The sequence below is a fragment of the Panthera onca genome, chromosome D3 (assembly GCF_046562875.1).
Source record: "Panthera onca isolate mPanOnc1 chromosome D3, mPanOnc1 haplotype 2, whole genome shotgun sequence".
Taxonomy (NCBI): Eukaryota; Metazoa; Chordata; class Mammalia; order Carnivora; family Felidae; genus Panthera; species Panthera onca.
The window spans coordinates 8,649,463-8,677,424 of NC_138350.1; the positions used below are offsets into that span (position 1 = coordinate 8,649,463).

At 40.8% G+C, this 27,962-nt stretch overlaps 1 protein-coding gene across 1 annotated transcript; it reads left to right on the forward strand.

Moving 5' to 3' along the window:
- Window positions 1-1,380: 1,380 nt before the first annotated feature.
- Window positions 1,381-27,611, forward strand: TRAFD1 (TRAF-type zinc finger domain containing 1). Its single transcript, XM_060612347.3, has 11 exons — window positions 1,381-1,440; window positions 8,196-8,331; window positions 8,441-8,494; window positions 9,132-9,537; window positions 10,489-10,695; window positions 17,742-17,818; window positions 19,261-19,491; window positions 20,797-20,917; window positions 21,803-22,142; window positions 22,397-22,469; window positions 22,693-27,611. The coding sequence occupies exons 1-11, from the start codon at window positions 1,394-1,396 to the stop codon at window positions 22,750-22,752; spliced, it is 1,752 nt and encodes a 583-aa protein (XP_060468330.2). The 5' UTR covers window positions 1,381-1,393; the 3' UTR covers window positions 22,753-27,611.
- Window positions 27,612-27,962: the final 351 nt, after the last annotated feature.

The following is a 27,962-nucleotide window of genomic DNA, read 5'->3' on the forward strand; positions in this document are numbered from 1 at the left end:
TGATTTATTGTCACAGATAGGTGCTTCCCATCCCTCCTTTACATTTCCTATCAGAGCGGTTAGCTTGACTCATGTGACTCCCTAATTTAAAACCCATCCGTGGTTTACCTTTGGGCTTGGAATATAATCCAGTACCCCTTCTGCTCTGTCTGATAAGGCCTTGAACCAGTCCCCGTTTTCATTATGCTCTTCCAGATCTCCCTTTACTTTCTCTTTCATTGCCTTTTAGGCCCTCTGCCCCATTGGGTTTTTCCCCCACGCCCATCCTCTTACTTCCTTTTCACACTTCCGGTCTTGGTTTAAATGTCATCTTCTCAGAAAGTTCTCTCATCACCCTTATCCAAAGTAGACTCCCTTCATCTCCATTTGTCTGCTACCTGCTTTTCCATAGAAATGCTCGATGTCTATCCGTTTCTTTATTTTTTCTCCATTACTAAGTCGATCTGTTAGATCAGACAGTATATTTCTTGAATTTGTAAAGTGTTCTTAGTGCCTGGGCCCAGTGCGTGGCACACGGCGTCTCAGTGTGTTGAATGAGTATGTGCTTTGAAAAGTGAGTTCTTTTAGAACCGTCAGATCCATCAAAGAAAGAGCCCTTTCGGGGCAGTGTTTAAGACCATTTTTGTGTCACTGTAAATCTGAAGTAAATAGTGATAAAAAAAAAATTGCCAGCACTTTGCTCTCTGTGCTGACATCTTGTTTAAAAAGAAGGAAAAACTTTATAGTGCACAAACCCAGCAGACATTCTCAGCTAAGGATCGAAGTTAACATCATCTATAATAATAAGATTGTTGACGTCATGGGCCTTCTGATATAATGCACTGACAATGAGCGCGACATCAGTTCTGTGGTATTCTTGCTAAAGATGTGTTAGCCATGAGAAAACGTCAAACAAACTGAAGGGAATTCTACAAAATACCTAGCCAGGACACTTAACAAAGTTCTGAAAGATGAAAAACTAAATATCGTAGATCAAAGGAGATTAAGGAGAAATAACTGTATGCCCTATGTGACCCTGGATTGGATCTTGAACAAGAAAAAGGGAATTAGTGGGATGATTCATGAATATGATCTATAGGTTTATTAATATTGTGTTAGTTTCCTGCACTTGATAATTTTACTGTGGTTGTTTAAAATGTATTGGGTGAAGGGTATACAGGAGTTTTTTTGGTGCTGTTTTTGCAAGTCAAATTATTTTACAATGAAAATTAAAAAATAAAAAGGTAAAATCCAAGGGTATGAGCTGTTAAATAAAATGCTTTAATGTACTGGTTTTGGTAACATTTTTCTGGGTACTTGTGTTTTGCTTTTGTGTTTTGCATGTCATCCTAAAAGCAGAAACGAAATTGAAAGTTTACACTTCTTCCTTTATAGTTTTCAGGAAGAGCTAAAGATGGCTGAATTTCTAGATGACCAGGACACTCAACTGTGTGACAACTGGTAAGAGATTAAATCTAGGAAATGTTATTGGAATGAGAACAAACTTGCTTCTGTAAAGGGTTGGTTTAGTTTATTTATTGGCAGGTTAAAATTGAGACCACATATGTTGTGGAAATATATGGGACTAAAGCCTTTTTAACAATTTTATATAACATTGTTTTATTAATTTGAGAAGGTGGTGGGTTCAGATAGTGTAGAGAAATGACTATAGAGTGATGTGATGCAGCTGGGAGTCTGCAGCTCTGGTGCCTACCTTTAGTTAATGACTTGGCAAATGACCGCACTGTTTTTGGAGCTTCGCTTTTCTGATGTACAAATCAGCAAATTTATTTTTTGTCTTTCTGAAAAACATCAGACTTTTAAATTTTTATTTTTTTAAATTTATTTTTATTTTTTTAGGTAGGCACTGCCCTACTTAACTCACAACCTTTAGACCTGAGATCGAGAGTCCCATGCTCTACCGACTAAGCCAGCCAGGCGCCCCTCATACATTTTTAAAAAGATACTAAAAATATAATGCAATGTCTGGAGTAGATGAGTGTTTTTCAAATGCGTTGCAAAGATTTCCCTGTGTGGCTACAGTGGCTGTCTTGGGGATGATTGGGAAGAGGTTTAGTGAGCTTGGCTCTACATCTAACAGTGAGAGCAGTTCAACCAGAGCCACTCAACTTTTTAGAAAGGATTTTGCCAAAGGAATGTTCCCCCACTTAAAAAAAAAAAAAAAAAAAGTCTGGGTAAAGTCTTCGGCAGTCCAGCTTAATCATTATCACTTCGTGATTCCAGAACTGTTTGTGAAGACTGGGTGTAGTCTTGAATATTAAACTTTCTGTTTTGGCGTGTGTAACCCACGTGAGTGACATGAAAGAGCAGCTTTTTCTTCCTGAAATGAAACTTAGAAGTGTAGCTAATAATTTCTTGAGAATTTGGTATTTTAGTGACATATAAGTGCTCTTATGGAATGCTAAAGAAAAAAAAGCTGTGTTTAACTTAACGAAATTAAGGGAAGTGTAGAAGGGGAGAGATGTTGAATAAGGAAAATAGTTTGACTCAGATTGATAGAAGGTTCGAGCCACCTAACAACAATTTTATTTTTTTATTGCCTCTTTCAATTTTTGCTCAGGGCTTTCAGCAAAATTAGGATATAATCAGAGCAACTGCTGATTGCAGTATTCCTTCCCTGAACAGAATTAAGATTCATTTCTAAGAGGGCGCTTGCTTTATGGGGTATTTTTTTTTCTACTATGCCATTATCACTTTCTGCCAATTTAAAAACTACTTGAGCTTTGTGTTTCACGTATGCCATTACTGTTAATGAAATAATCAGTTATGCAAATAATCACCAGAAAATATTGTGATTATGTAAGAAAACATACTGGCGGTGTCATCAGTTACGATACTCTTTATGAGTCCACTTCAATTTGAAGGAATCTCAAGGCCAGGACAATATATAAATAACTATGCTAAGGGAGTTTAAAAAAAAAAGGGTAAGTTAATGGAAAGCTAATGAAAAGAGGGTTATTCAAAGCCAAAGCAATTTATTTAAAGAAAAAAGATTAGCATGGAAGGGTGACTAAACCAGCACAGGCCTCTCATCTAAGTAACCTTATTTGAATTCCAGGTTTAAAATTTTTGTTTTTAGAGCCATATTTCTATAGTTCCGTAAGAAAAGTTAAGATAATCTTTAACGTGTGAGCTGCTGGAGTGCCTTGCCTGACTGGCTCAGTTGGTAGAGCATATGCAACTCTTGATCTTGGGGCCCTGAGTTTGAGCCCCACATTGGACATAGAATATACTAAAAATAATAAAAAATTTAAAAAGTTAAAAATGTGAGCTGCCCTTAGATCCACTAGACCAGTAAAAAGAGTAGTTTGTTATTGAAGATGTTTTTGCATGTTACCTCCCTTCTCTGATTGTGGGGAGTAGTTCTAGGGAACAGGAACTTCAGTGTTAGGAGGCTTTGACTTTTAGGGGCACCTGGCTGGCTCAGTTGGAAGAGCATGCGACTCTTGATCTCAGGATCATGAGTTCAAGCCTCACATTGGGTGTAGAGATTACTAAAACCAATGAAAAAAAAAAGGGAGGGAGGCGCCTGGGTGACTCAGTCGGTTAAGCATCTGACCTTGGCTCAGGTCATGATCTCAGTTCGTGAGTTCTAGCCCCTCATCAGGTGAGCTTGAACCCCACTTCGGGTGAGGCCTGCTTTTCCCTCTCCCTCTCCCTCTCCCTCTCCCTCTCCCTCTCCCTCTCCCTCTCCCTCTCCCTCTCCCTCTCCCTCTCCCTCTCCCTCTCCCTCTCCCTCAAAAAGCAAACAAAAAGGCTTAGACTTTTATTTTTGTATGTATTAAAGAATTGATTTCTAGCTTGTGTTTAGCATTTAGAAGGCTGATGGGAATTTTTCTGGAAGCCTTGGCTTGCCTTTCAGTCACTTCTATCTAAAATAAAATTTTAGGGGTGCCTGGGTAGCTCAGTTGGTTGAACATCCGACCTCGGCTCAGGTCATGATCTTGTGGTTCATGAGTTTAAGCCACCATGTTGGGCTTGCTGGTGTCAGTGCAGAGTCAGCTTCGGATCCTCTGACCCCTCTCTCTACCCCTCCCCCATTTGAACGCTCTCTCAAAAATAAACATTTAAAATAAAATGAGGGGCACCTGGGTGGCTCAGTCAGTTAAGCGTCTGACTCTTAATTTCAGCTCAGATCATGATCTCAATTTGTGAGATTGAGCCCCATGTTGGGCTCTGCGCTGACCACAAGGAACCTTGGGATTCTCTCTCTCCCTTTGTCTCCATCTCTCCCTCGATTGTTCTCTCTCTCAAAATAAATAAACTTTAAAAAATCAAATAAAATGAAATTTCATCTTTAACTTGCTAGTCCCTCCATCCTTAAGGCTTTTTAGCAGTTTTATTTAGATATGGAATTGTGTTCTCATTTTCTTACTTAAAACATCTTGTTTTTTATCTGTAGGTAGGAAGCAACTATATTGGTATTTTGTCTGGTTGGAATGTTTGGTGTGACTATCTTGGCAGTTAAATTAATTTTTTATTTTATTTTTTTAAAATGTTTTTTTTTTTATTATTTTTTTAACATGTATTTATTTTTGAGAGACCGAGAGAGACAGAGTATGAGCAGGGGAGGGGCAAAGAGAGAAGGAAACACAGAATTCGAAGCAGGCTGCAGGCTCCGAGCTATCAGCACAGAGCCCGACGTGGGGCTTGAACTCACAAACCACGAGATCACGACCTGAGCTGAAGTCGGACACTTAACTGACTGAGCCACCCAGGCACCCCCAAAAATGTTTATTTTTGAGAGAGAGAAAGAGCATGAGTGGGAGAGAGGCAGAGAGAGAAGGGGACAGAGTATCTGAGGTGGGCTCTCTGCCGATAGCAGTGAGCCTGACATGGGGTCTCAAACTCCAGCCATGAGATTATGACCTGAGCTGAAGTTGGAGGCTTAACTGACTGAGCCACCCAGGTGCCCCAAAAAGAAAATTATTTTAAAAATTATGAATTTCAGCAGTAATTATTAGCTTAATTTTTTGTGGCATTTGTACATGTATGATTTGCAATCATGATATAGCTCTACTTTCATTTTGTTGTACATATTTAACATAGCCATTAACTTATTTAGACGTTTTTAGTGTTTTTTTTAAATCATTTTATCACACTAATGAAATCTTCATAATCCCAAGAGTGAGATTGTGTCGTTAAAGACTGTATTATGGTCCTAGAAACACATTTTCGGGCTATTTTTAAGCAGTTTACAGTATCACTGGTAATGTATTAGAATATTAGTTTCACAACATATTTAATGGTGGAATTTACTAATTTTTAACTTTTGTTAATTTAATAGGTTTAGATGATAACTTTGATTTATAGCTCCTTCTATATATTTTAATATTCTCTAGTTGAAAAAAATAAAACTGAATTAATTAAAACTACTGGTTTCCTTAGAAAGCTAGGAATTTTAGAGAAATAGGGGAAATTAAATCTTTCAAGACATTGGTAGTTTCTTTATCCATTTGAGTTTTCTTCCCATCTCACAGTTGATTACCTTCCAGTTTCTCTATAAGAGCTGCCTTAATAATTCCACCGTTTGGTAAAAATGAATTTGCATTTATTTGGTGTCTTGGTCTTTCAGACTAGGAGTATGACTGTCGCTGGAGACACATCAGTCATCCTGCTTTAAAATGTTTTTTACACTATGGTTGGAGATTAAAACTATGTAAAAGAGAATTAAGCTGTCTATATTTCAGTGTGGAAGAGAATTCCTGTAGTACTTAGCTTTGGAGGTGAAATAGGATATTAAAGATTTCTTGTATAGGGACGCCTGGGTGGCTCAGTTGGTTAAGCGTCCAACTTTGGCTCAGGTCATGATTTCGCAGTTTGTGAGTTCAAGCCCCGCATCGGGTTCCGTGCTGACAGCTGGAGCCTGCTTCAGATTCTGTCTCCTTTCTCTCTGCCCCTCCCCTGCTCACACTCTGTCTCTGTCTCTCTCAAAAATAAATAAACACTAAAAAAAAAAACTAAAAAAGATTTCTTGTATAATTGTCATTATTTATTGTGTTCAGAATTTTTCTGAAATTTTAATCTAGGTGACAGACATTTTTTTTTCTTTTAAAGTTTGAGAGAGAGAATGCTCACAAGCACATGCTCACAGAAGGGCAGACTCCCTGCTGTCAGTGCCCCTCGGAGCCCCACTCGGGGCTCAGTCCCACTAACTGTCAGATTATGACCTCAGCCGAAATCAAGATTCAGACTTTTAACTGACTGAGCCACCCAGGCACCCCCATAGACACATTTTCTAAATACAATTTTTAGCTAGACTAAAATTGGGAGTTTTCTGATGGTCACATCCAAATGACAAAGTAAAGACTTTGTTTTTTAATATTTTTTTTTTTTTTTTTTTTTTTAAATTTTTTTTTCCAACGTTTTTTATTTATTTTTGGGACAGAGAGAGACAGAGCATGAACGGGGGAGGGGCAGAGAGAGAGAGGGAGACACAGAATCGGAAACAGGCTCCAGGCTCCGAGCCATCAGCCCAGCGCCTGACGCGGGGCTCAGAGCCTGACGCGGGGCTCGAACTCACGGACCGTGAGATCGTGACCTGGCTGAAGTCGGACGCTTAACCGACTGCGCCACCCAGGCGCCCCTTTAATATTTTTTTAAGGAAAAAAATTTTGAAGTTTATTTATTTTGAGAGAGAAAGCACAAGTTGGGGAGGAGGGAGAGAGAGAATCCCAAGCAGGCTCTACACTGTTAGTGCAGAGCCTGATGAGGGGCTCTAACTCACAAACCATGAGATCATGACCTGAGCTGAAGTTGGACACTTAATTGCTTGAGCCACCTGGGCACCCCAAGACTTTTTAAAAATTTATTTCTTTTGAGAGAGAGGCATGGGCACGAGTTAGGGAGGGGCAGAGAGGGAGGGAGAGAGAGGGAATCTCAAGCAGGCCCTGCACTGTCAGTACAGAGCCCAACGCAGGCTCAAACTCATGAACCATGAGATCATGACCTAAGCCAAAATCAAGAGTCAGACGCTCAACTGACTGAGCCACCCAGGCACCCCTAGATAGGATATTTAATTGGATTCCTTAAACTAAAAGAGAATTGCAAAAAGTGAGTGAGGAGACAAGATTGGGGGAAGGGATTCAGGACTTCATTTTTGTACAGTTCTGCAGTGAACTTTATATCAACAAGGACAGAGAACATGTTCCTGACTAGTATCTAGCCCACTTTGAAAGGCATCTGGGATATAAGGGAGGCAGTTTTTTCTTTCTTTCTTTCTTTCTTTCTTTCTTTTCTTTCTTTTCTTTCTTTTCTTTCTTTCTTTCTTTCAGCTTATTTATTTTGAGAGAGAGAGTGCAAGTAGGGGTAGGGGCAGAGAAGAGAGAGAGTGAAAGAGAATCTCAAGCAGGCTCTGCACTGCCAGCATAGAGCCTGATGAGGGGTTCCGGTTTCTGAACCGTGAGATCACGACCTAAGCTGAACTCAGCTGCCCAACCAACTGAGCCACACAGGTGCCCCAGGGAGGCAGTTTTCTGTTCCCCACTGGCTATCCCAATGCTGGCATCTGCTCTTTTTGGTTTGACTTTTAGTGGAATAAAGTCTAATGAGATTAAACCTACCTCAGAGTGAGAGTGAAAATAAATGGTAGGCTGTTTTGTTCTGTTTTTTTTTGTTTTTGTTTTTGTTTTTTTTTTAAACAGTCCTGGAGTGTATCATTGTGCTTGGGATCATGGATGGTTTTAGAAAAGCCTAGCTTGGGGCACCTCGGTGGCAGTCAGTTGAGTGTCCGACTTTGACTCAGGTCATGAGCTCATGGTTCGTGAGTTTGAGCCCCACATTGGAATCGCTGCTGTCAGCGCAGTCCGCCCCAGATCTTCTGTCTCCCTCTCTCTGCTTCTCCCCTGCTTGTGCTCTCAAAAATAAATAAACATTTAAAAAACAATAGAGAAGCGCAGCTCATTTCTTGGTGTCTGACTTCATGTTGCTGGCTTTGATTAGCTCTGGCATGTAGAAAGTGAGGCTGAACTTGTAAAGGTAGTACATAGTACTGATAACTCATTGTTGTGCAGAAGACTCAAAACTTTCAGGACTTCTTGAAAAGCAGGGGTAGTAACAATCTTAAGAGCTTATAATAGACTAGATTTACTAAAGAGAAGTAATGGAGACTAAAGATCAGACAAGCCAGATTTCCATGTGATACCACTGTGCAGAGGTCAGTAATGCTTGTCTTTCACTTTGATCTGTTTCTGTAGCAAGAAAGAAATTCCTGTGTTTAATTTTACCATCCATGAGATCCACTGTCAAAGGAACATTGGTATGTGTCCTATCTGCAAGGAACCGTTTCCCAAATCTGACATGGAGAGTCACATGGATACAGAACATTGTCAGGTGAACCACCCAAGCACTCAAATGTTCATAAATGTATTATACTTGCTGTTTTGCAGTAGCAAGTGCTTATGTTGTCACAAAGCCAATTTATTGTCACTTCTTATCATAGGTGACCTGCAAATGTAATAAGAAGTTGGAGAAGAGGCAATTAAAGAAGCATGAGGTTAGTTTTCCTGCACCATGAAGAGAGTGCGTTATCATAGGGCCAACATTACTGAGATTACTGACCTAAAAGCGTTTTATTTACAATTTCAAAATAAGTATAAAAGTTTTGTCCTTCATCTGCTGAGTCTGTATACTCTTGGGGTCATCTTCATTGGTAATTAATTCCTGGTTTATTCAATCAATTTAAAGCCAGTGCTATATACAAATGTGCAGATTAGAGAAATCAGTGTCTTTCTAAAGAACAGCCTGTTTTCCTCATTACCAGGTATTTAAGAGATTGAAATGGTAAAGGGAAATTAGGCTGGTGTAACTTTGACAAACATATCTGAATTGCTATGCTTTTGCTATTTGCTCCTGGGCGCCTCTGATTTTAGGTTACTTTGTAATGTGTGCACAAAATGATGATAGGGTGGCTGAGTAGATTCCTTTTAAGAATTTCTTTCCCTCTGTAGAACCTGGTGACAGGGACCAAGAGGGAAGCTGTGACTCTTAAATGCATAGAAAAGCATGGCAGGCAAAGCTAGGGCTGGAAGAGAATATTGAAGTAAATATATATTTTTGGCTTTCCTTGCCCTGATTAAAACATAGGCTCTCTTAGATCTGCATATTAACTGCCTCATTACCCTGTGTTGCAGGAAACTGAGTGTCCTTTACGGCTTGCCCTTTGCCAGCACTGTGATTTGGAACTTTCTGTTCTCAAACTGAAGGACCATGAAGATTACTGTGGTGCCCGGACGGAGTTATGTGGCAATTGTGGGCGCAATGTCCTGGTGAAAGATCTGAAGACTCATCCTGAAGTTTGTGGGAGAGACGGAGAGGAAAAAAGAGATGAGGTTGCCATGCCTCCTAATGCATATGATGAGTCTTGGGGTCAAGATGGAATCTGGATTGCATCCCAGCTCCTCAGACAAATTGAGGCTCTGGACCCACCTATGAGGCTACCCCGAAGACCGCTGAGAGCCTTTGACTTGGACCTTTTCCATAGTAGGACTACCAACCAAAGGAACATGACAGCCCATTTTCCAATTCAGAATAATCTGTGTGAGTTGTGTTTGGCTTAGAAAACTGAAATGGTGTCAGAATCTCAGGGCAAATGGGAAGAGTGCTTTGGGGGCAAATAGATCTTAATTATAGAAACATGATTGGGTCGCCTGAATCGCTCAGTCAGTTGGGCATCCAACTCTTGATTTTGCCTCATGGTGATCTCACAGTTCGTGGGATTGAGCCCCATGTTGAGCTTTGCGCTGGCAGTGTGGAGCCTGCTTGGGATGCTCTTTCTCTCCCTCTCTGTTTGCCCCTGCTTGCGTGCATGCATGCTCTTTCTCCTTCAAAATAAACATTAAACTGCAATCAGGTTTCTATTTATTTAGGTAACATTAAGAAGAATAACTTTCCTATAGATGGGAAACAGTAGAAACTCTTTGCTGTTGGATTACTGTTGGATTACAGCTAGGGTTGATGATAATGATAACAATGGCAGTGACAGTGCTGTTAATAGCTAATATTTACTGAGTATACCTGATGTGCTTCAGGCATTTGTAAAGTGCTTTATATGTATTAACTGATTTAGTTGTCATAAGCAGTCTTTTGAGGGTAGGTAAGTGGCAGAGCTGGGACCTGAATTCAAGCAATCTGACGCCATGCTTCAAACCATTCTGCTATAGTGCGAGAATATATAAAATGTTAAGCATGGTGCTTGTTTCATAATTATAGTTCAATAATATTGGGTATTAATAAGAGTTTCATGCTCTACCAACTGAGCTAGCTGGACACCCATTGTATTGGGTATTCATAAAACAAAATAATAGTGGAGACTTTTATCACAGCAGACTTAATATTTGGAGTCCTATGAGAACAGGAAGGCTAGGCCTCTTTTGTTCCTGCATAGATGCCTGTAAACCTTGAATAGTTGCTCGGCATGGACTTGAGCTGAGGGGTAGCAACATCTCTAATGTATTTTGAGTACTGTTTTATTTTTTTTCTCCCATCCAGTGGAAGAACAAGAAAGGCAGGAAAGGAATAGAACCCGGCAGCCCCCAAAAGAGGGTGGTGAAGATAGTGCAAACCTGGACTTCATGTTGGCCCTAAGTCTGCAAAATGAAGGGCAGGCCCACAGCATGGCTGAGCAGGACTTCTGGAGGGCTGTATGTGGTGCAGACCAGTCCCTTGAAGGTCCCAATGCTCTGAATGACATAAAGGGTAGGTTTGTTTATTCTGCACTAGTCTCTGTCTCTACAGGGTTTTTTTTGTCTAACACCATATAATTTATATAAAATTGTAAGTTTTCCATCAGATAAGATTTGCCTTTTTTGTTTTGCTTTCCCCAACTTTTTATTCGTAGAAATTGTTAGAATAGTACAGTTCCTATCTATATACCCCTTGTTTATATTTGCCAGTTTTAGTGTTTTCCATTTATTTTATATATTTTTATTTCTACCCCTGAATCATTTGAGAATAAGTTGCAGACATAACATTTTATCCCTAAATACTTCAGCATGTATCTTAAAAACAAGGGTATTCTATGTAAACACAATACAAATACCACTCTCAGGACATTTAACAGAGGTTCCCGACTTATACATAATGTTCTTTGGAGCTTTTTTGTTTTCAAAATCCAGGATTATACGTTGTGTTCTTTTTAGGTTAATTTAGTTTAGCCCCCTCCACCTGTCTTTTTTTTTTTTTTTTTTTTCTTTCTTTCTTTCTTTCTTTCTTTCTTTCTTTCTTTCTTTCAGTGCATTGGTACTTTTGAAGAGTCCAGGGCAGTTGTTTTGCAGAATATTTCTTTCCTAATTTAGATTTGTCTGATTGTTTTGCCATGTTTAGATTCAGGTTACACAGTTTTGGCAGAATTGCTATGTTGGTGATGCTGTCCTTCTCAAGATGTCAGTTTATCCTATTATTCATTAAAATGAAGTCTGTCAGGTACCTTCATTATATGGATAGCTTTTATCTTTATAATAGCTACATGCAGATTGTTATTTTGAGATTGTGGGGGAATGAGATATTTACACCATCTTTTATTTAGTAGTTTTTTGTATTCACTAAGGTTTCTTGCTTGAATCAGGTATAACTGACAATTGTGCAATAGTGATTTTGTTTTTATCCTTTGTTCTAAATAGTTATGATTCTATAAAGAACTTTGCTCCCCTCCCTGCCTGCATTTAAAAACAATTCTGGGGGCACCTGGGTGTCTCAGTTGGTTAAGTGCCTGACTCTTGATTTTGAATCAGGTCATGATCTCACAGTTCGTGGAGATCAAGCCCATGATGGGCTCCACACTGGGCACAGAGCCTGCTTAAGATTCTCTTTCACCCTCTCCCTCTCCCCTACTTGCTCGCATATGCTTGCTCACTCTCAAAACACACAAACAAACAACTTTTAAAATAAAAATAAAAATTCTGGGACACCTGGCTGGTTCAGTCGGTAGAGCCTACGATTCTTGATCTCTGGGTTGTGAGTTCAAGCCCCATGTTGGATGTAGAGGTTCCTAAAAAAAATAAATAAAACTAAACTTTTAAAAACAAAAGTTGGGGGGCACCTGGGTGGCTCAGTCCGTTGAGCATCTGACTTCGGCTCAGGTCACGATCTCACATTTTGTTAGTTTGAGCCCCACATCAGGTTCTCTGCTGTCAGCATGTAGCTGGCTTCCGATCCCCTCTCACCCTTTCTCTCTGCCCCACCCCCTCTTGCACTCTCTCTCAAAAATAAAAAATAAATAAACATTTAAATAAAAATAGGGGCGCCTGGGTGGCTTAGTTGGTTAAGCATCTGACCAGCTCAGGTCATGATCTCACAGTCCTTGAGTTCAAGCCCCACGTTGGGCTCTGTGCTGACAGCTCACAGCCTGGAGCCTGCTTCGGATTCTTTGTCTCCCTCTGTCTCTGCCCTTCCCCTGCTTGTATTCTGTATCTCTCTCTCTCTCTCTCTCTCTCTCTCTCTCAAGAAAATAAACATTATTTATTTAAACATTTTTTATCCCCCCCCCCCCAGATCTTTTATTTATTTATTTTTTTAGAATTTTTTTTAACATTTATTTATTGAGAGAGAGACACTGAGCATGGGCAAGGAAGGGGCAGAGAGAGGGGGAGACACAGAATGCAAAGCAGGCTTCAGGCTCTGAGCTGTCAGCACAGAGCCTGATACGGGGCTCGAACTCACAAACTGCAAGATCATGACCTGAGCTGAAGTCGGACGCTCAACCGACTGAGCCACCCAGGCGCCCACTCCCCCACCCCCAATTTTTTAAATAAAAATAAAAGTTGGATTGTGTTCAGTAAACCATCACTTTGGGTCTCTAGTTTGGAGAACAGTATGTTTGAGGGATGCATGTCCTACATATTTAAAACGCTTGAGTTGTAAGAGATTTTGGGGACCTAAAATTACACAGCTGTCAGCTATGAGTTTTCTTCATACCACTGTATGAATAGTGACTCCAAGAATAGTAGGATAATTCTTAATATTTTGTTGATTTGGATAAAATAGGAATTGGTCCTGGTTAAAAGGTAAATGGTAGAGTGTCGTATGCCTTGCTTAAAGGAAGTAAATGGTAGTGTTAATAGAAACTTGGATAGGTGTTGATGTATTTTTCCTTTTAAAAAATTTTTGTAGTTTCTAATAAGTTAATTTAAAAAATAGGGGTGCCTGGGTGGCTCAGTCGGTTGATCCTCTGACTTCGGCTGGGGCCATGATATCATGGTTCGTGAGTTCGAGCCCCACGTTGGGCTCTGTGCGGACAGCTCAGAGCTTGGAGCCTGCTTTGGATTCTGTGTTTCCCTCCCTCCCTCCCTCCCTCCCTCCCTCCCTCCCTCTCTCCCTCTCTCTCTCTCTCTCTCTGCCTACCCTCCCCTGCTCACACTTTGTCTCTCTCAAAAATAAGTAAGCATTAAAAAAATTCTTTTTAATAGTAAATATATGTAAAATATTTTGTTTTTATGATCTACTCTAGATAGTGACTGGTTAACATGTAAATTCATGTAAATTCTAAGATTGAATAAAGGGATGAGTCTGGCTCCTTAGAGGGTGATGTCCCCACAGATTGGAAAAACACTATTTTAGGCTGTATTTTCTTCCTTAAGAAAATGTTCTTTGTATTATAGAAGGTTTTTTCAATTGAAGTATAGTTGACATTAAGTTAGTTTCAGGTGTACAACCTAGTGATGCAACAATTATATACATTATGAAATGTTTACTACAGTAAGTGTATTACAAGTTATTAACTATATTCCCTATGTTATACTTTCCATCCCCGTGAGTAGAAAATATTTTAAAACAATTTGCATATGTAATAAAAATGATTGTGTATAAATCAAATAGGTGAATTGCATTATATGTAAATTATATCCCAATCTGTTAAAGAAGAAAGGTAAAAATAATTAAAAAAAAAAATGAACGTTGTAAAAGAGTGTAAGAGGGAGTTTAAGTTTTGTCTTTACCCACTGAAAACAGTCTCCTGGTTCTCCCCCGAGGTTACCACTTTCAGCAGGTAATTAGGTGACCTTATAGTCCTTGTGTATAAAAGGATGTGAATGTGTAATATAATGAGATTGTTTAAAAGCTGGTTTCATTAGAGAGGCATCCTGCATTTTGGGGAGCAGTACAAGGCTTCCCATTGTAATGTTTAGCTTTGAATTCTTTTCAACAACCTTTTATGGTATGCTGGTACCTTTGATTTCTTTTTTTTTTTTTTTTTTTTTTTTTTACATTTTATTCATTTTCAAGAGAGAGAGAGAGAGAGAGAGCACAAGTGGGGGAGAGGCAGAGAGAGAGGGAGACACAGAATCCAAAGCAGGCTCCAGGCTCTGAGCTGTCAGCACAGAGCCTGACGCAGGGCTCAAACTCAGAAACCATGAGCTGAGCCTAAGTTGGATGCTTAACCGACTGAGCCACCCAGGCACCCAGGGCCCCATGTTTGATTTGTTTTTTACCTAATAGTTGCTGTTTCTTCCCTTAGGAAAATGCCCTAGCCCCAAAGAAAGGCTTTTCCAAACTCTGAGCAGTATCTTTTTTTTAAACTTTATTTATCTTGAGAGAGAGAAAGAGCATGCACGTATGCACACGTGAGCATGGTAGGGGCAGACAGAGAATCCCAAGCAGGGTCTGTGCTAACAGTGTGGAGCCTGACTTGGGGCTCCATCTCATGAACTGTGAGATCGTGACCTGAGCCAAAACCAAGAGTCGCACACTTACCTGGACGCTTAACCACCTAAGCCACCCAGGCACACCTAAGCAGCGTCTTTTAATGTGAGTCTCCTTGTCAACTGTTCAGACTTGACTTTCATGGTATGGAAGAAAGTAAGAGGCAGTAGCATAGTAGTCACAAGTGAAGACTGGGTTCAGTATAGTTTCCTTTATTTTCTCCTTTCTGGTTATTTATTAGATTGTTTTATTGACTTTTGTTTGCTTGTTTCATTCCATTTTTCCTCTCGTATGGAATTTATGTTCTCTGTCGCTATTCTTGTCATGGTTGCCCTGGAAATTTCAACATGTTTATTTTAACAAAGACTGAATCTTAGTGATAAAGTTCTCCCAATTAATACAGTGCCCTCAGAATTAGGATTACCCATTTATGACTTAAAAATTACTGGGGTGCCTGGGTGGCTTAGGTTAGGCGTCTGACTTCGGCTCAGGTCATGATCTTACAGTGCATGTGTTTGAGCCCCGTGTCAGGCTCTGTGCTGACAGCTCAGAGCCTGGAGCCTGCTTCCGATTCTGTATCTGCCTCTCTGTCTGTCCTTCCCCCGCTTGCACTCTGTCTCTCTCTCTCTCTCTCTCTCTCTCTCTCAAAAATAAATAAATGTTAAATTTTTTTTTTTTTTTTTTTTAATTACTGATGTGGGGGCACCTGGGTGGCTCCATCAGTTAAGCGTCTGACTTTTGCTCAGGTAATGAGCTTGCAGTGTGTGTTCGAGCCCCATGTTGGGCTCTGTGTAGACAGCTCAGCCTGGAGCCTGCTTCAGATTCTGTATGCCCCTCCCCCAATAAACATTAAAAAAACCCCAAAAACCCATGTGTTAGTGTTCTCTCTTATTTTCTTTTTGACACCATGATGTAGGCATTTCTTGTTTTATATACTCATTATATTTATTTGTACTTATTACATGTTTACCTTTTTTTTTTTTTTTGCTCACCCATTCTTGCATGTTTCTCAGAACTTCCTTCTAGGATAAATTTCTTCCTAAGGTATATTCTTTGGAAATTCTATTGGAAGTGTCTGTTGATTGTAAATTCTGTATTTCTGTTTGTCTGAAAATATCTTTATTTTTTTTATGTGATCGTTTCTCTGGTAATAACAATTCTACCTTGCCAATTATTTTGTCTTCATTCTTGGAAGATATTCTATTTCTTGGCTTCTGTTGTTGCCTATAGAGAAGTCATCTATTAGTGTTATTTCTATAAGCTTTCCTTTTTTTTAATTTCAATAACTTTTTTAAAATTTCTGTAACTTTCTTTTCTGTCTGGCTGATTTTAAGATCTTTTTGGCTTTTAGGTTATGCAGTTTCTCTGGCTTTACATCTCTAGGGTTTTGCTAGCTTTCCTGATTTGTATTTTTCATCTATATGGAAAATTGTTATCTGTTACTTTGTTGATTATTGCTTGTCCATTCTTTGTAGTCTCTTCATTTTCTTTTTTCTTTCTTTTTTAAAGTAAGCTTTATGCCCAGTGTGGCGCTTGTACTCGTGACCCCAAAATCAAGAGTTGCATGCTCTACCAACTGAGCCAGCCAGGCACCCTGTTTGTAGTCTTCTCTTGAATTCTGTTTAGATGTGTTAGTTTTTGCTCTGTCCTCCCTGTTTCTTACATTTTCTGTTTCTTTGTCCTCTGTGGGGCATTCTGGGCAACTTCTTAACTGTCTGCTTTCTAATCTGTTGTTCAATATGTCCATTGAGGTTTTCACTTCAGTGATTATATAGTTTTCATTTATTCTATTTGAGTTCCATTTGGTTCTTTTTTCTTCACTGTGTCTTCTCGTATTTTAAATAATCTCTTATATCTGGGATAGTCCTAATTCCATTTTAAACATAGCTTTAAACATTTTTAAATATACTTATTTTTCTATAGTGTCTGAAAATATATCTGAAGTCTTTTTTTTTTTTTTTTTTTTTTTGCTATTTGTTGTTTCTGCTGTCATGGTGGCTTGCTGCCTCCTGCATGTGTGCCCATGTGTTTTAACAGTTTTTCTGCCGTGTTCTCCTAAGAGTATTTATAGGTGCTTCTGGCAGGTGCCTAGCGATACTACTGACTGAGATCATTTTAAATTGAATTTTAGGTTGGCTTGGGTTTTTGAGAATTATAAACATGAATTTATATAAAACCAGAAGTGTAGATTCTAGACTCAAACCCATGTAAAGGCCAAACTTAGTTACTGTTTCTTGGTGGAGACTTCTTTCTCCTACCCAGAGTGAAGACCTAGGTCATCCTCTCATTGTTCACCCTCCAGTTCAGCAGTTTTGCCGAAGCTGTTGTGTTTGGGGAATCCTGGGCTTAAACCTCTTATTTATTTGCCCTCTTAAGTTACTTTTATTGAGCATCTTTTTTTTTTTTTTTTTTTGGTATTTTGTACTGGGAGAGTTTTGCTTGTTTGTTTTCATTTTATTCTTGAGAGAGAGAAGAGAGCGTGTGCGCTTGAATGCATGAGAGTGGGGGAGGGGCAGAGAGAGAGGGAGACACAGAATCTGAAGTGAAGTAGGTTCCAGACTTTGAGCTGTCTGTCAGCACAGAGCCCAAGTTGGGACTCAAACTCATGAATGGTGAGATCATGACCTGAGCCGAAGTCCGATGGTTAACTGACTGAGCCACCCAGGTGCCCCTGGGAGAGTTTTTCAGGATATTTGTCTTTCAGTCATAAGCAGGCCTCAACTTACTGATCTGTAAAATGAGAGTAATGTAGGATCTCCATTAGTTTTCTTGGGGGACAGAAATACTGCACAGAAGCCTTTAGATTAGTGCCTAGAGTTAGTACACATTTGAATTCTTCCTTAATTAGAGTAGTGGGTAAGTAATCACTTTATTTCTACTCAGGAAATGGTGACAAAGCAATCTCTTTTTTCATAGTGGAAGTTTTTTTTTGCCTAACGCCTGTCTCTTAGATGGTTTCCCTTTGAGGATTTATAGCCCCACAAATTGCTATATATAAGAAATGTCAAAGGAAGTTGGACTTTTATACAAAACTTCACAAGGAAGATAAAAGGTTGAATTGAGTTTGTTTTTGTTCATTGAGTCTGACTGTATGGCCTGATACCTAGGTACGGCTGACCGGACCATGTTGCCTTGTGAATTCTGTGAGGAGCTCTACCCAGAGGAACTGCTGATTGACCATCAGGTGTGTTGTGAATTACTTGAGGAATATGTGCAGGTCATCGTTGGTGTTGGAGACCACATGAGATCTTGAGCAAACTATTTTAATGCACCTGTGGCAGAAGTGGCAACTGTATTTCTTAACATGGCATGACTGACCTACAGATTTGAAAACTCTGCCTTGTTCCCTCTTGGAAAAAGTAATGTTCATTCCGGCAGGCCCGCTTGCTCCTCCCATTCTGTGGTCACTAGTGTACATCTCTACTGACCATCTTATAAGCTGGTCTCATCTCATGCCACATTTTGATGTATTGGAGGCATACTGAAGTCCTTGCAGTTCCCTGGAAGGATTAAGGGGTTTTTTTGCACTTGACTTTTTCTGCCTGCAATGTGTGTGGCCATCCATCCTGTCTCCCCAACACACTCAACAGTGCAGACTCCTTGCTCATGGACTTAGTTCTCGCATGACTTTCAGGAAACTATCCTAAGTTCTGAAGGCTAGGTCAGAAGTCTCACTCTTTGAAAGTGCTGTGCCTGCTTCTCTTTTAGCCTGTCACCCTGTGGTATGGGCTCCTGATGCCCTGTTGGTCTGCACCACTAGGCTGAGTTTTTTGAGGAGGTTCTGTGTTTTCCTAGCTACTGAATCTCTCAATACCTGGTATATGAAAGGTGTCCTATTCTTTTTGAATGGTTGAAAGTTCTTGAGCCATTTAGGAATGGTTAGAGAATAGCCTTTGTGTTTGAGGATTACCTGGTGGAGGGAACCATTCCATAACTATTAAGTAATCCCTGTGCTCTAGGTGGAACATATGTGCCCCCTCCATAAGTGGAATAGTAACAGTATTTGAATACATCCAGTTTTTGTCTTGGGAGCAGCATAAGAAAACCCGTTAATAGGGATAACAGCCTCTCTTATTCTGTGGTTGTGGGGAGAATCTTCAATCTTTTCAACTTAAAAAGAATAATCAAAAACAACCCGCCCGCCCCCCCCCCCAAATAAAAAGAATAATCACTGGGGTGCTTGGCTGGCTCAGTTGGTAGAGAGGTGACTGTTGATCTCAGGTTTATAAGTTCAAGCCCCATGTTGGGTGTAGAGATTACTTAAAAATAAAATCTTTTTTTTTTTTTTTTTTTGAAATGTATTTAATCTCTATACCCAACATAGGGCTTGAACTCCTGATCCCAAGATCAAGAGTCAGATATTCTGACTGAGCCAGCCAGGAACCCCAAAAATGAAATATCTAAAGAAAAAATAACATGAACACAGTAAAAAAAAATACAAAACAGCAGAAATATTAAAAGTAAAAGTAGAGTGTTTCATCTGCGTTTGCCCTAACTCACCCTTTTTAGTCTCTCTCCCCAGTATTAAGCATTATTAACATTTTGTGACTTTTAGATAATGATTTAGGAATGTAGTGTTTTCCTTAACTTCTGCTTTTTTTTTTTAATCTATGTTTTTTGAGACAGACAAGCTGTAACCCTTCCTGTGCCTTACCTTCACTCAGTATGGGCAGCACTCCCCCCAAAGAGGTGGAGGACCCTGATGTCATCTTCCAAAAGTTTTTGCAGCAGGCTGCAAGTAACCAGTTAGACTCTTTGATGGGCCTGAGCAATTCACCCCCTGTAGAGGATAGCGTCATCATCCCGTGTGAATTCTGTGGGGTACAGCTGGAGGAGGAGGTGCTGTTCCATCACCAGGTAAGAGTCTCTAGAGGACCTGTCCACTTCATTCCATGCAGATCCTCTGAGTAAACCTGAGACTTTTAGAACTGAGAATGCTTCTTTAGCTTTTAAGTTGCATGTAAACCTGACCTGGCTATTGGCCATGCCCTGTTCTGTGAGCTATCAAAGGGGTCTACTACCTCAGGCTTTCAGACATTCTCTACCTCTGTCAACTAAAACCATAATGTCATTAGCTGAGGACCTAGGAGCCAGGACTCCATTTAAGCAAGCATCCTGGACCTGCCAAAAAGATTTGGATGCGAGGTTCCCTGAGATCACTGACCAACATTTTATTTTTGACAAGGCAGTTTCTTCCTTTTGGTGGCATTTGAGTCTCTAATTCCAGGAGACCTGAAGGTCTGGTTCTGGCTTTACCTTTATGTTTGACCTTGGATAGGTTCTGTCCCTTCACTGGGGATGTCTGTAAATGAGGGAATTAGACTAGACAGTCTAAAGTTATTTTTCAGGAGCTCCTACGTGGCTTAGTTGGTTAAGCGTTCCACATCGGCTCAGGTCATGATCTTGCGGTTTGTGAGTTCGAGCCCCGCGACGGGCTCTGTGCTGACAGTTCAGAGCCTGGAACCTGTTTCAGATTCTGTGTCTCCCTCTCTCTCTGCCCCTTCCCCACTTGTGTTCTGTCTCGTCTCTTCTCTTCTCTTCTCTCTCTCTCTCTCTCTCTCTCTCTCTCTCTCTCTCAAAAATAAATAAACATTTGAAAATAAATAAAGTGCTTTTTCAGCTTTGCAGTCTAGGATTCCAACCTGTTGGTAAAAAATATATTCTCTGTCTAGTCTTGTTTGTTATGAGAAGCTACTCCTGGAGCTGTGTTCAGCGTCATTTATGTAGTTGGTCTGATATAGCTGTTGCTAGAACATGACACGTTTCTATAAGAAAGCATCTGCTTTTGGATCAAGCAGTACATAAGTAACTACTTGTTGTCTCCAAGGAGATACTATGAAAGAAGTAACCGTGTAGATCCTCTTTGATCAAAGTATTGATGTGCTTTTCTGGGTTCCTGAGATCAACCCTTCCCTTATCCTAGTAGAAATCAGAGTGCTTCTCTTAGTGCCTTAGGTGCTAATGGGAATGATTGAGCCATTCCAGATGTGTTTCCTCTTAGTCCTGGGCCCTTTTTCACGGTGGTTGTCGAAGTTGTGTCTGTCTCCTCCCTCCCCCCATAAGGTGTGTTTGCCCAACCTGCCATTCCTTCCTTTCCTCCTGTTGTTCCCTCTCTTAGGGTTAACTCAATTCTGAAGTACAAATTCTGTTTTTTCTTGTCAGGACCAGTGTGACCAACGTCCAGCCACAGCAAACAACCATGTGACGGAGGGGATTCCTAGACAGGATTTCCAGCATCCAGAGACTTCACCAGAGCTGCCCAAGAGGCGTGTCAGACACCAGGGTATTAGCCAGGGCTGAGCCAAGGCCACAGGTCTGCTGCTGGCTCAGGCCTGCTTACCACTTGTCATCTGCTACTCTAACATGGGGGTTACCTGAATTCTGAATTCCCAAGCACAGTAGGATCTCACTGGGGTCTCTCTTGAGGCTAGTTTTGGTCCCATGTTAGACTGAGCTGTCTCAAGTGTATTATAGGGTAATGGCTTTGGGGACAGCCATGAGAAAGGCTCATCAGTGCTTATTCAGCTGTAGGTCTTCTATCTGTGCAGTTGATAATTTGGAAATAATTTTCAGATCTTACTGTGTCTGCACTGGGTCCCTGTTTCTAGTTTAGGGTACTCAAGTTCATTAGTAATAATATTATTTAAGAACCGCATGTCTGGGGGTCCTTGGATGGCTGCCGGTTAAGTGTCCAACTTTGGCTCAGGTCATGATCTCATGGCTTGTGAGTTCAAGCCCTGCTTCAGGCTCTACTGTCAGCGCAGAACCTGCTTCTGATCCTCTGTCTCTGGCTTTCTCTACCCCTCCCCCATTAGAGCACATGCACACTCTCAAAAATAGACATTAAAAAAAACCCAAAAAACCCGCATGACTAGGCAAGTAAGCTGTTTTTTAAACCTAACCATTACAAAGCCAATTACAAATTATTTTTCGAGGTTTGCTGGCACACCATTGTTGAATACTCAGGAAGACTGTGTTTGAGGACCCAAGTAACAAGTGTGGACAAAATAAGTCAGGACCCAAACCTGTCCTGAAGATGTGGGTTTCAGCAGTCTTTAGGGCTAAGGCAGTTCTCTTCTACCCAGAATTCTATTACTCCTGCCCCAAATCCAGCACTAATAGCAAGAGTAGGCTTTTCCCTAAAACTGGTGCTTTTTTCTCTTCTCAGGAGATCTGTCTTCTGGTTACATGGATGATATCAAGCAGGAAATGGCTAAAGGGCCCACCTACCCTCTTCCCCCCAGCAGACCCATTAACAATATGACAGCTACCTGTAACCGACTGTCAACATCCACATCAAGCCCCAGACCTGGGTGCCAGCCCAGTCCTCCTCGCATACTGAAGCTCAACAACTTAGACAGTCAAGACAGCCGGGGGCGGAATCGAAACAGCCATAACTCGGCCATGGCCACTGGACATGCTCCAGTGATTCACCCGGTGCGAAATCTCTACCCAGAAAACCTCGTACCCTCCTTCCCCCGTGGGCCTTCCGGGAGATACGGAGCAAGGTAAGAATCAGTAGCCCAGGAGTGGAGCTTGGGAATAGCTCGGGAGAACATAGTGGGAGTGTGTGGACTTTTGTGTGTATTGTGACCTGCTTCCAACATGTTCTTTTGCTATTGGTGGGTTTTCCGTTGCTCATTTGTTTGGTCTGCTGGCAGAAAGCTGCTTTTGTCTGGTTCCAGCTGTTTTTGTTCTCTCCCGAGTTTTCTGACTTATTCAGCAACCTCTCAGGTACTAGTTTCCAATCCTTCTCTTTCAGTGGTAGGAGTGAGGGTGGCAGGAACTCGCGGGTCACCTCCACAGCCGCCAACTACCGCAACAGAACTGCAAAGGTAATTGGGGATCCAGCCCATGATGCTCAGCTAGGACTCAGAAATGGGTGGAACTGGTGTGGTTCTTGAAGTCAGAGGTGAGCGGTCAGGCATTCGTGGCCAAAGGGCTGTTCTTTTGGCTTTGGATGAGGAGGTTTCCATAGCAGTTTGACATCTCCAGGGCTCTAAAGGAGGAGGACTGCTTTTTCACTTCCTGCTTTCTACTTTGTGTTCTGTCGTTCAGGCAAAAACCCCCAAGCAGCAGGGAGCTGGGGATGCAGAGGAGGAAGAAGAGGAGGAGTAATGAACCTGCAAAGAACCTGCACGTTGGTTCCATCTTCTCTGCACAGCAGCACTTGCCGCAGTTCAGGCCCCACCTCTTGGGCTCTATGGGCAGGGGAGATTTTACAGATTTTAACTTTTTCTAGGTTATGGCCATTTTGTGTCTTTTGAGATTGTGCTGTGGGAGTTTGAAGGTTTGGGGGAGGGTTAGCAGGGAGGCTGTTGAGAAATGTTTCAGCTTTAGCTGCTGCCTGCCTTTTGGCCTCACAGAAATACAGTGTATGGCCTCTCAGCCCACCAGGGCTCCATCTTTTGACATACTATTACCACTGCTTCTTGGTGCTGTATGGTCCTGGTGGAAAGAGGAGAGAAAAGGTTCTGGAAACCTGGTACTCGCCAATGGAGTGATTCTCTTCCCTGCTGGGGCCTCGATCTGGGAACTTTTAGGTAACCTCTCCTGTGTACTGGCCCTCCGCACTCTAGAATTTGGGCCTCTGGTATGTATGGAGGCACCTGGTAGAGTGTTCAGGCCAGTTGCAATATATGTTAGGAACAAGGCTTTTGGAGATGAGTTGAGCTAGAGGTGAGCGCACTAGAGGCTTTGTTTTAATCTGCTTCTTCGGCATTTGGCACAACTGCCTTCTGTTTCTGGTGGGGAGCACGGCTCCTTTTTCTTTACTGCCTTCGGCTGGAGAAGGCTGGGGGCTCCCTGTTGCCACCAGGGCCATGCTGGGCTCTGCCGGGATCAGGCCTGAGGCCTAAGCTCCGTGGCTTGCTCTGAAAACCCAAGTATCAGAGCCCCTTCACCTCTTTTTATTTTACTACTACCACTACTACTACTATTATTAACATCCTTGTAATAGAAATAAAGTTTGTACTTGGAGTTCAGTGGAGTCTTGTGGTTCCTTCTCCTTTGCCCTCTGTAGAGACCTGAGGGAAGACAGAGTAGGCGAGAGTCGGCCCTGACTATGGGGAAAGGTGAGCAGGACTAGGCTTTCTCTGTGCTTCCTGGAGCCCTAGCAGTTCTAGCATAAGCTGCTTCTCAGTGCCAGACATTCATTATATAGTTTTCTATTGGATTTCAAAGAAACTGGCAGTTTCTGCAGCTCTGGTTGTGATTTGGCATGGGGGCGGAGTTGCTTCCAACTGAATCGAGAAAGGCAGATTCCTTAAAAGCCTCTTTTCTCATAGCGGTTGAGTCTTAGTAGAATTATTCATTACCCTTCAGCACCTCACAGTTTGCATAGGACCTCAGGTCATTTTGAGCTCCTTTGTTTTTCCCCTCACAACCTAGTGGGGGTGGGGAAAGAGGGAAAAATTGTCCCTTTTCATAGGTAAAAAGGAGTGACCTGCATAAGGCTATGCAGATAATTCACAGCAGTGCTAGGACTCAAATCCAGGTCTGAGCTATTCTGAGAGAAACAAGCTAGATTAGAAAAAAGAATCTATAACTATAGGAATTTTTTTGTATATTATATGTCAGTTAAAATCAGTCCATTAGCTCAGAGACCTTCTTGTGTCAGGTGAAAGAAGCTGGAAAGACTGAGAGACTTGTACCATTTCTGGCATGATTGAAAATCCCCCTGGAGGGGGTGGGTGGTACTGAGTAACTCCGTCGTCGGTTAAGTGTCCAACTTTGGCTCAGGTCACGATCTCATGGTTTGTGAGTTTGAGTCCCGCATCAGGCTCTGTGCTGACATCTCAGAGCCTGGAGCCTCCTTCGGATTCTGTGTCTCCCTCTCTCTCTCTCTGTCCCTCCCTGGCTTGTAAGTGCTTGCACGTGCACTCTCTCCCTTTCTAAAAAAATAAACATTAAAAAAAATAGAAAAAAATTCTTTCTCCCCCCCACCCCCCGCCCCCGCTGCCCATCTCCTTCTCGTGTTCTCTCTTTCTCTCTCAAATAAAAAAAAAAAAAAAAAAAAGTCACTAACACTCATACCTTCTACTCCCATTCAACATCTCCAGGCTTTCACCTTGTTTCTACTCACTCACTGTCTGTGGGCCACCAATCTTACTAGTTTCTGTTTTATTCACTTTTCTCCCCCTAAACTGTCTTCTTGTTTCTTTTTGCCAAAATAACCAAACACATGTGTATGTTCTTATTTTTTTTCTCTTACACCAGAGGTAGCATATTATACTCTTGAACTTTGATTTTTTCACTTAATAACATATTCTCAAGATTACCTCTTTGTATATATGTCAGTTATGCCTCGATTTAAAAAATCGCTTCATTGTGTGGATGTACTGTGTTTTATTCTCCTATGTATGTTGCTTAGGTTGTTTTCAAAATCTTATTATTAAAAATAATGTTTCAGTGAATAAATTTGTTTCCTTATTTGTGATAAGCAGAATTTTAAGTTGGCCCTGAAGATTCCGGATTCCTGGTGTACATGGTATATATGTAATGTTCATTTACATGGTGTACATGTAATTTCTTCCCCTTGGGTGTTGGCAGGACTGTGACTATGATTGATATAGTATGACAAAACCATGAAGGTGTAAATAAAGCCTCAAATCAGTTGGCTCTGAATGAATAAAGGATCATTCTGAGTGGGCCTGACCTAATCAGATGAGCCCTTAAAAAGGGACTGTGAGAAATAGACCAATTTCTTAAAAACTGTAAATAAGTATGATACAGTTTATCAGTTTTAACAGATATAGCTATTCAGGTTTTCTGTTTCTTCTTGAGTGAACTTTGGTATTGTCTTTCAAAGAATTTGTCCATTTCAGTAAGTTAATTTATTGGCATAAAGGTGTTCATAATATAACCTTATTTGAAAATATCTGTAAAATCTGTAGTGATGTCACTTCTCTCATTTTTTGATGTTGATCATTTGTTTTCTCTTTTCCCAATCTGTTTGGCTAGAGCAGAGATCCTCAAACTTTTTCTTTCTTAAAAGGCCAAATAGTCAATATTTAGGCCATATAGTCCGAATTGCAATTACTCGGCAATGCTGTTAGAGAGTAAACACAGCTCTATGGGTGAGGCTTCCAGTGAGACTTTATTTACAAAAACAAGCAGCTGGATTATGAGCCATAGCATGGCAACCCTGGGTTAGAGATTTACCAGTTATATTGATCTCAAAAAATCAACTTGGGTTCCATTGATTCCCTTTACTGGTTTTCTGTTTCCATTTCATTGTTTTCTATTCTGATCTTTTGTTTTTTCTTCGATTCTGATCTTTATTTGCTTTCTTCTGCTTACTTTGAGCTTCTTTCTTGTTTAGTTTAAGGTCAAAGCTGAGATCATTCATTTGAGACCTTTCTTTTTTTGTAATATAAGTGTTTGGTGCTATAAATTTCCCTAAGAACTGCTTTACCTGTGTTTCATATGCTTTGGTGTCTTTTTGTTTTCATCCAGTTCAGAATACATTGATTTCTTTACCCTCTGGGCTATTAGTTTATACTATTTGGATATTTTCCAGATTTTTTAAAATTTTATTTATTTTGAGAGAGAGAGAGTGTAAACACACACGATTGGGTGAGGGGCAGAGAGAGAATCCGAAGCAGGCTCTGCACTGTGAGCATGGGGCCTGATGTGGGGCTTGGGGCTCAAACTCACAAACCCTGATATCATGAGCTGAAATCAAGAGTTAGACACTTATGGCCAACTAAACTTTGACAAAGCAGGAAAGAATATCCAATGGAATAAAGACAGTCTCTTCAGCAAATGGTGTTGGAAAACTGGACAGTGACATGCAGAAAAATGAACCTGGACCACTGTCTTACACCATACACAAGAATAAACTCAAAATGGATGAAAGACCTAAATGTAAGACAGGAAGCCATCAAAATCCTAGAGGAGAAGGCAGGCAAAAACCTCTTTGACCTCAGCCACAGCAACTTCTTACTCAACACGTCTCCAGAGGCAAGGGAAACAAAAGCAAAAATGAACTGCTGGGACCTCATCAACATAAAAAGCTTCCGCACAGTGAAGGAAACAATCAGCAAAACAAAAAGGCAACCAACAGAATGAGAGAAGATATTTGCAAACGACATATCAGGTAAAGGGTTAGTATCCAAAATCTGTAAAGAACTTACCAAACTCAACACCCAAAAAACAAATAATCCAGTGAAGAAATGGGCAAAAGACATGAATAGACAATTCTCCAAAGAAGACATCCAGATGGCTAACAGACACATGAAAAAATGCTCAACATCATTCATCATCAGGGAAATACAAATAAAAACCACAATGAGATACCACTTTACCTGTCAGAATGGCTAAAATGAACAACATAGGCAATGACAGATGTTGGTGAGAATGCAGAGAAAGAGGATCTCTTTTGCACTGCTGGTGGGAATGCAAAGTGGTGCAGCCACTCTGGAAAACAGAATGGAGTTTTCTCAAAAAATTAAAAATTGATCTAGCCTACAACCCAGCAATTGCACTACTAGGTACTTATCCATACAGGTGTGCTGTTTCAAAAGGGCACGTGCTCCCTAATGTTTATAGCGGTGCTGTCGACAATAGCCAAAGTATGGAAAGAGTCCAAATGTCCATCGACAGATGAATGGATAAAGAAGATGTGGTACACGCGCATGCACACACACGCACACACATGAGTATTACTTGGCAATCAAAAAGAGTGAAATCTTGCTATCTGCAACAACACAGATGGAACTAGAGTGTATTATGCTAAGTGAAATTAGAGAAAGACAATATATGATTTCACTCATATGTGGAATTTCAGATTCAAAACATGGGGTGCCTGGGTGGCTCAGTTGGTTCAGTGGCCAACTTCGGCTCAGGTCATGATCTCACTGGTTTGTGAGTTTGAGTTTGTCAGGCTCTTTGCTGCTAGCTTGGAGCCTGCAGCCTGCTTCGGATTCTGTGTCTCCCTCTCTCTCTGCCCCTCCCTCACTTACACACTCTCTCTCTCTCAAAAATAAACATTAAATAATTTTTTTTTTAAAGGTTCAAAACAGATGAACATAAGAGAAGCAAAAATAATAAAAAACAGGGAGGGGAACAAAACACAAGAGACTTAAATATAGAGAACTAACTGAGGGTTGCTGGAGGGGTTATGGGTGGGGGGATGGGCTAAGTGGGCAAGGGGCATTAAGGAGGAGACTCGGGATAAGCACTGGGTGTTATATGTAGGGGATGAATCATTGGATTTTACTCTTGAAATCATTATTGTGCTATATGCTAACTAACTTGTTTGTAAATTTAAAAATTAAAAAAAAAGTTGGACACTTAACTGACTGAGCCACCCAGGCACTCTAGAT

Coding starts and splice junctions, on each gene's coding strand:
- TRAFD1 (XM_060612347.3), top strand. CDS start 1,394: ATGGCTGAATTTCTAGATGACCAGGACACTCAACTGTGTGACAACTG. Junction 17,819..19,260: donor AACTGCTGATTGACCATCAG/GTGTGTTGTGAA, acceptor TTTTTGAGACAG/ACAAGCTGTAACCCTTCCTG. Junction 19,492..20,796: donor AGGTGCTGTTCCATCACCAG/GTAAGAGTCTCT, acceptor TTTTCTTGTCAG/GACCAGTGTGACCAACGTCC.